We start from the raw sequence: 7,021 nt of genomic DNA, 5'->3' as shown, positions 1-7,021 counted from the left end.
TGTTTTTGTGTTTTGTGCTTTTTTTTCTATTTAAACACTAACAATATGTTGTAAAATTACATTAATGCATCATTCATCATTTTGGGATTTATACTTGAAGAGGTCTCACATTAACAGCAGATTATTGTAAATATAAACCAGATTATTTCCTTGTTTTATATTACATACGTAAAAATACGACTGAAATTATACTTCATATGATTTGAAATTAACAATGTAATGTTTTAAATATTGATTAAGATTTGAGATGAATCATGATTGATATTCTTATTTTGTACAATCACACTAACCTCCAACTGCCTTTCATGTTGTTTTTGTTAATTATTTTAACAGTATTTAGACATTTTTTTTAATGAATCCATTAATTTTTTATATACTTTTATAACATGAAAAATCTATGAAATACACAAGATTTTCATGTAAAATTGCATAAAAGACTTTTTAAATTAACAGCAGATTGATGCAATTAAAACTGATGACCTGTTTTACAACAGTATGTAGACATTTTTTAAAACGTAAATCAAATTTATTGCATTAAATGTAGTTTAAATATACAGGATTTGTATTATATTTATTCATTTTATTTGTATTGTAACAGTGTCAGTACATTTTTATAGGGAATTTAATTGTTTTTACAGGTGGAAATACCTGTATTTATCATTTAAAAGCCAGAAAATACACAAGATTGCATGAAAAGCTATAAACTTATATAAGCTATTAATTGTATTTTAATTATGGAAAATGACTGTATTTTTATGAGATGGTTGTTTTCCATTATTTTAACATTTTAACAGAGTATATTACAGTAAACTGAATCTTTGGACCGTTGGAACAAGATGTCACTTTGGATTCTGGGAAACAGAGTTGGACATTTTTCACTGTTTTCTGACATTTAATAGACTAAACAATCAACACGATCAATAATGACACTGATCGCTCACCGCGGGGCGTTTCCACTCCACTCCGATGGTTTTGGAGGAGTAGCGTCCCAGCTCGTTGTATCCCAGAGAGTCCCAGTTTGCGGGGAAGGTCGGGTCGCAGAACAGCGAGCCGGTCTGCAGACACTCCCTCCGCAGACGCTCGAAGTCCTGCTGGTTGAAGGGGACAGGGTTGGCCCAGCTGCCGGTGCCGTCTTCCTCCCGAGCCTTCCTCCGGGCCAGCGCTGCTGCTGTGCTCGCCATCCCAAGAGTCTGGAGAGAGTCTGGAGAGTCTGGACAGAGTCTGGAGAGTCTGGAGAGAGTCTGGAGAGAGTCTGGACAGAGTCTGGACAGAGTCTGGAGAGAGTCTGGAGAGAGTCTGGAGAGTCTGGACAGAGTCTGGAGAGAGTCTGGACAGAGTCTGGACAGAGTCTGGACAGAGTCTGGACAGAGTCTGGACAGAGTCTGGAGAGAGTCTGGACAGAGTCTGGAGAAGCTGGACAGAGTCTGGAGAGAGTCCTCTAAAGGGTCTGCTGAGAATCTATTAAACGTCCACCGAGACTCTGCGGGAAATCTGCCAGTGTTGCCGAGAGTGTGGAGCTGTGAAGTTTGATGTGTGTGTGGGTTTGTGAGTGTATGTGTCAGGATAAAGGTGGTCAGGTTTCGGGGGGGCGGACCTTTGGCTCAGGTGAGGCAGCAGTGTGATATCAGTCGACTCTGAATTATTCAGAGCAAACAGGCTGATAAACACAGCGAGGTGTTGAACAACGAAACACCTGAACTCACACATCACCTGGAATCCAGCCTGCAGTCACAGCTCCGGGTGTTGACGTGCTGCTGACACAGATCTGGGTAAAGGTATTGCCGGCTGTGTTATTGGTAGCATTTTTGCTGCTCTCAACCACTAATGTGTCTCCACTTTCTGCCACTATACAAAAGTGAAGCCAATTAAAGCTGCAAGCAGCGTTGAACGGGCCTTCGCGCCCTTGCACACATCGGGCTGCGGCGCAGTCGAAGGGCTTCTGTGACGGGCATGTAGATGTTTTCAGACCCGGCTGTTTTCAGACAGTGCAAGAAGGAGATAAACATCACTTCCTTTGTTCACTGTTTTGCCCGCTGCCGGGGCTGCTTTGCTGCAGTTTTGTAGGGGGTGCTATTCAGCCAGTTTACATCACTGACTGAATATTGTCATGAGGACGTGTTCAGGCCGGGACTCTTATCAAACATGTAAAATCTGGTGCAGACTGGAGCATTTACAATAAAGTTATAGCAACTTCCTCTGTCATGGCAAAACATCAAAACTCAACGCCACGCCACGGCCACACGCTTCAACGATCAACGCTAAATTATAGCATATTAGGCACATTACCGCCACCCTCCGCTTCGGACTGTAGACCAAATATTAAATCCTACACATCAATCCTGTCTGTTTAATAAACTCAAAAAAAAAAAAACAACTGCTGCTCCCACTTGGCAGGTTCATTAAAGTTTTAATGCTGAGCTCCAGAACTCTAGTCTTCCTGAGTTCTTCCTTCATATATTGTCTTTTTTGATCATATTTAGTATAATCTATGTTTGCATGTGTAATAGTTTCTTCAGCCAAGTGGGAAAAAATATGTGCATATATCGACAATCTCCAAAAATGACAAAAGTAATCGTGTTAAATAACCGTGATGTCAACATTGAGCAAAAATAATTGTGATTATGCTTTTTGCCGTAATCAAACACCCCTAAAGAGAACATACATTTTGATTTACATACACACACACACAAAGCATTTAAATATGTATGTGATAAATTGTTGTCTTTAATAAACAGTTACTGGAACATTTTTCATCTCTTCTTTATCAATAAACTGTCACCCTCACTCCCCACTACTCAATTATACATATAAGACTCATAATTATTGTAAAATAAATGATAATAACACCAAACTTCATACAAAGTTTGTATATAATGTACTGTAAGTATATAGGCCTTTCTGCTGTATCCTACAAAAATGAGCTGCATTCAATCCCCCCCCCCCCCCCCCCCCACTTTCTTCCCTCCTTCTCCCTCTCAGCTGGAGAGCAGGATTTCAGAGCAGTCTTCTAGTGGAAATATCCTCATAAATCCCACGACTTTGGCCAAATCTATGAATATAAAGACTGAAATTACACCTTGAGGTGGACGGGCAGTCCACGCCTTTACTTGAAGAGTTTACCAACTTTTATGTAAACAGTGTCACGGCTCTTGTCAATCAGATGTAATTGTCTTTTTAATAAAACTATGGCCAGTAAAAATCATATTTTAGTAGGAATTTTCATCGCGAATCCATTGATACAGGTTTGAAAGTGGTCTGACATCACCAGGAGCAGTTGGAGAGGAGGATTTTAGAGTACGCTTCTTGTGAAATATCCTCATAAATCCCATGACTTTGGCCAAATCTTACATTAAAAATCATATTTTAGTAGGAAATTTCATCGGGAATCCATTGATACAGGTTTGAAAGTGGTCAGACTTATAGTTTAGACGTCAGAAGCCTCTGTTTGACACAAAGTTCATGCCCAGACATTGCCTCCCCATTGGTTTACATTGTAAGGTGTGATGTGGCACTGCAACTTTCAGGGCTTATAAAACCTAAACCGTTCGAGTTATTACAAAGTTTTTAATAACTTTCCTTCAGCACAGTGTCATAAGTCATGTATCAAAGTTTGAAGCCGATACCATTAACGGCCTAGGAGGAGATAGCATTTGATCGGGGTCCAAAATTGGCACAAAGTCATACTTTCATGAGCATGTTGCAGACTTCTTGTTGGATTTAGGTCAGGGGGGTCAACGTATGATTTGTAAGTCTTGTTGAGACGAATAATTGAGTTTTGGTTTGATCTCTCTACGACATTCCTACGGGCCGTGGCCGCCATTTTAGATACATAGGTAGAGCACATTTTAGCACTTTGGGGGATAATTTTTACATTTTATCAAATTTTTCACCAGACCTGATGTGCGTGCCAAATTTGGTGAGTTTTTGAGCATGTTAAGGGGGTCAAATTTAGGTCTGAAGTGGCGTATTAATAAAGAAAGAAGAAAGAAAGAAAGAAACAGAACAGATACAAGAGGGTCTTCGCTCCTCTGGGGCTCAGGCCCTAATTAAACTGATCAGAAAAATTAGCACTTGGGCAAACATCAGCGTGATAAGAATGACAGAAACCATCTTTGGGAAGAATTTATTTGACGTGTACTTTGATTTTTTAGTTTGACTCATGTCTCATCCGCTAACATGGAGGGGGCGGGACTTATGACCTATACTGCAACCAGCCACCAGGGGGCGATCCAGATGTTTTGGCTTGCTGCTGGGGAGCTGTCATAACGTCCATATTTATATGGACTCGCTCTCCTGCTTTCTCTTGCTCAGTGTGTCATATGTTTAGCTCTTCCTCTGCCTCCTTTAGTGATAATGGTACGTGTAATACGTAATACGTACGTCTTCTTCTTCTTCTCTTCTTCTTCTCTTCTTCTTCTCTTCTTCTTCTTCTTCCTCTTCTTCTTCTCTTCTTCTTCTCTTCTTCTTCTTCTCTTCTTCTTCCTCTTCTCTTCTTCTTCTTCTCTTCTTCTTCTTCTCTTCTTCTTCTCTTCTTCTTCTTCTCTTCTTCTTCTTCCTCTTCTTCTTCTCTTCTTCTTCTCTTCTTCTTCTCTTCTTCTTCTTCTTCCTCTTCTTCTTCTCTTCTTCTTCTCTTCTTCTTCTCTTCTTCTTCTTCTCTTCTTCTTCTTCTTCCTCTTCTCTTCTTCTTCTCTTCTTCTTCTTCTTCCTCTTCTTCTTCTCTTCTTCTTCTCTTCTTCTTCTCTTCTTCTTCTTCAGAGGGAAGAGATGAGCAGAATGATCGTCAGAACGTCTCCATGCTGAAAATCTTTAAGAAGGTCAGACAAAGAAAATCAATCCATTTTCAAGGATTTATCAATATAATCACCGCTGAGAATTAGAATCATGATCATCAATGATGATTGACCCCAGAAAACAATCAATAATCAATGGTGATTTTGTGAAAAGGACCAGTTTGTTTGTTTGAAAATGTTTCTGTATAAAGAGTTTGAGGAGTTTGAGTGGAAACAGTTTATATGTGACGTTAATCTCGGATCTGAATGTTCAGCTTTATTTATTTATTCATTTTTTATATTTTATAAAAAATAAAGGACGTGATCCCTGAACCTGTGTTGTGCTTCAGGTCTGGCTGTTGGCTCTGTCCGTCTGCTTCACCTTCACCATCACCATCGGCACATTTCCCGCCATCACTGCCGACACCAAATCCACCATAGCTGACAGAGGCTCCTGGGGTGAGTCCACCGCCCATCACATGACAGACAGTCCACCTGTAGCTGCGTGTGATTGGTCAGCCCGCTGTGGATAATATCAGTGCGACTTTATGTTTTGACAGACCTGTACTTCATCCCGGTCAGCTGTTTCCTGCTCTTTAACCTGTGTGACTGGGGGGGGCGGAGCCTGACAGCTGTCCGTATGTGGGTGAGTTCACATTTAAAGATCATTTGGTTAATAATCCAGAAAGACACCATCTATCTCTGTGGGACATTAACCCCGGTTCATACAGCGTCTCCACCTGGCTGCAGCTTCACAGTAATATCATTACTTTTGTCAGTAACAGTAGTATAAGGGATTACAGTTTGAGATTCAGTAGGTGAACCCAAGTGCAGACTCAGACGAGGAGACAGGAATAAGGTAAATAAGATGTTTATTGAAAGGCATGGAGAAGATGGGTGCAGGCCAGGGGAAGCTCAGGCTGGAAGCTGGGAACCAGGAACTGAGGCTGGGGGCAAGGGGAGTTAGGGGCCGAGGTCAGCAGGTCTGGAGTGGGATCTGAGAGAGCTGAATAGAGCAGAGGTCCAGGGTAGGGAAGCAGGACAGGGGACAGGAGAAACAGCATCAGGCTAAAGATAACAGGCAACAACAGGATAACTAAAGGCTGGAAGCATAGACTAACTGATGTAGAGGCTACCATCTGGCAGGGCTGAGTATAAGCAGAGGTCTTGATTATGGATCGGGTTGCAGCTGGTGGGGCTCCGCTCTGACTCCAGAACACCTGTCTCCAATCACACCATCTCACACGAAGGTAGAGAGAGAGCCGCTCCGAGGGACACAGGACGGGAAGTAGAGGATGCGGCAGGTGACGGTGTGTTCACTGTCTCACCAGATTAATGGAGGGTTGATATCTGTGTGGTCTCTGTGATTAGCTGACAGACTGAGGAGGAGAAATACGACTTGCAGTAATTCCAAAAGGTAAAATAGAACAATGTTTTTTTAATTGAAGTTTTTATTGAGTTTTTTAAGGAATATTAATACAAATAAGTACAAAAGTCAAAAAATACACAAATAAACAAAAACCAAAACAGCACAGCATCATCTCTGCAGCGTTCAGAACATCACTGATTTACAGTCTTCTGTTGGGATTTGGTGCTTTATAAATAAAATTGACTTGACTTGACTCAGGACACACACACACACACACACACACACATACACACACACACACACACACACACACACATACACACACACACACACATACACACACACACACACACACACACACATACACACACACACACACACACACACACACACACATACACACACACACACACACACACACACACATACACACACACACACACACACACACACATACACACACACACACACACACACATACACACACACACACACACACACACACACATACACACACACACACACACACACACACATACACACACACACACACACACACACACACACACACACACACACACACATACACACACACACACACACACACACACATACACACACACACACACACACACACACACACACAGCCTGCAGACACTGCTCAGGGCACGTCTGATTCATCTTCAGTTATTAAGGAGACTTTGATCTTTGATTCATCTGTAATTAATGAAGCTTAATGACGCGAAGCTGAAACTGTTTGATATGAGAAACATTGACATATTTCTCTTCTGTAACTGAAATGTCTTCATTGTTCTACTTTAAGTTATTTTATCTTTATATATTTTTAACAGCTAAATCACAGTTCTTGTATTTGTAATTTGGC

At 41.2% G+C, this 7,021-nt stretch overlaps 2 protein-coding genes across 2 annotated transcripts in view; one reads left to right on the top strand and one right to left on the bottom strand.

The window, feature by feature from the left end:
- The window catches only part of capn8 (calpain 8), a 25,887-nt gene extending 24,668 nt beyond the window's left edge, over positions 1 to 1,219 (bottom strand). The window contains exon 1 of the mRNA XM_067585828.1: positions 942 to 1,219. Coding sequence (XP_067441929.1) covers positions 942 to 1,181 — 240 coding nt within the window. The 5' untranslated portion in view covers positions 1,182 to 1,219. The remainder of the gene's footprint in view (positions 1 to 941) is intronic.
- A 3,500-nt stretch (positions 1,220 to 4,719) lies between these two features.
- Positions 4,720 to 6,680, top strand: LOC137180627 (equilibrative nucleoside transporter 1-like). The gene is made up of 4 exons (XM_067585989.1): positions 4,720 to 4,814; positions 5,120 to 5,228; positions 5,330 to 5,415; positions 6,101 to 6,680. The coding sequence occupies exons 1-4, from the start codon at positions 4,794 to 4,796 to the stop codon at positions 6,134 to 6,136; spliced, it is 252 nt and encodes an 83-aa protein (XP_067442090.1). The 5' UTR covers positions 4,720 to 4,793; the 3' UTR covers positions 6,137 to 6,680.
- Positions 6,681 to 7,021: the final 341 nt, after the last annotated feature.

Source organism: Thunnus thynnus, chromosome 3 (genome assembly GCF_963924715.1).
Source record: "Thunnus thynnus chromosome 3, fThuThy2.1, whole genome shotgun sequence".
Taxonomy (NCBI): Eukaryota; Metazoa; Chordata; class Actinopteri; order Scombriformes; family Scombridae; genus Thunnus; species Thunnus thynnus.
This window is presented reverse-complemented; position numbering and strand designations above follow the sequence as displayed.

Coding starts and splice junctions, on each gene's coding strand:
- LOC137180627 (XM_067585989.1), top strand. CDS start 4,794: ATGCTGAAAATCTTTAAGAAG. Junction 4,815..5,119: donor TGCTGAAAATCTTTAAGAAG/GTCAGACAAAGA, acceptor GTTGTGCTTCAG/GTCTGGCTGTTGGCTCTGTC. Junction 5,416..6,100: donor TGACAGCTGTCCGTATGTGG/GTGAGTTCACAT, acceptor CTGTCTCACCAG/ATTAATGGAGGGTTGATATC.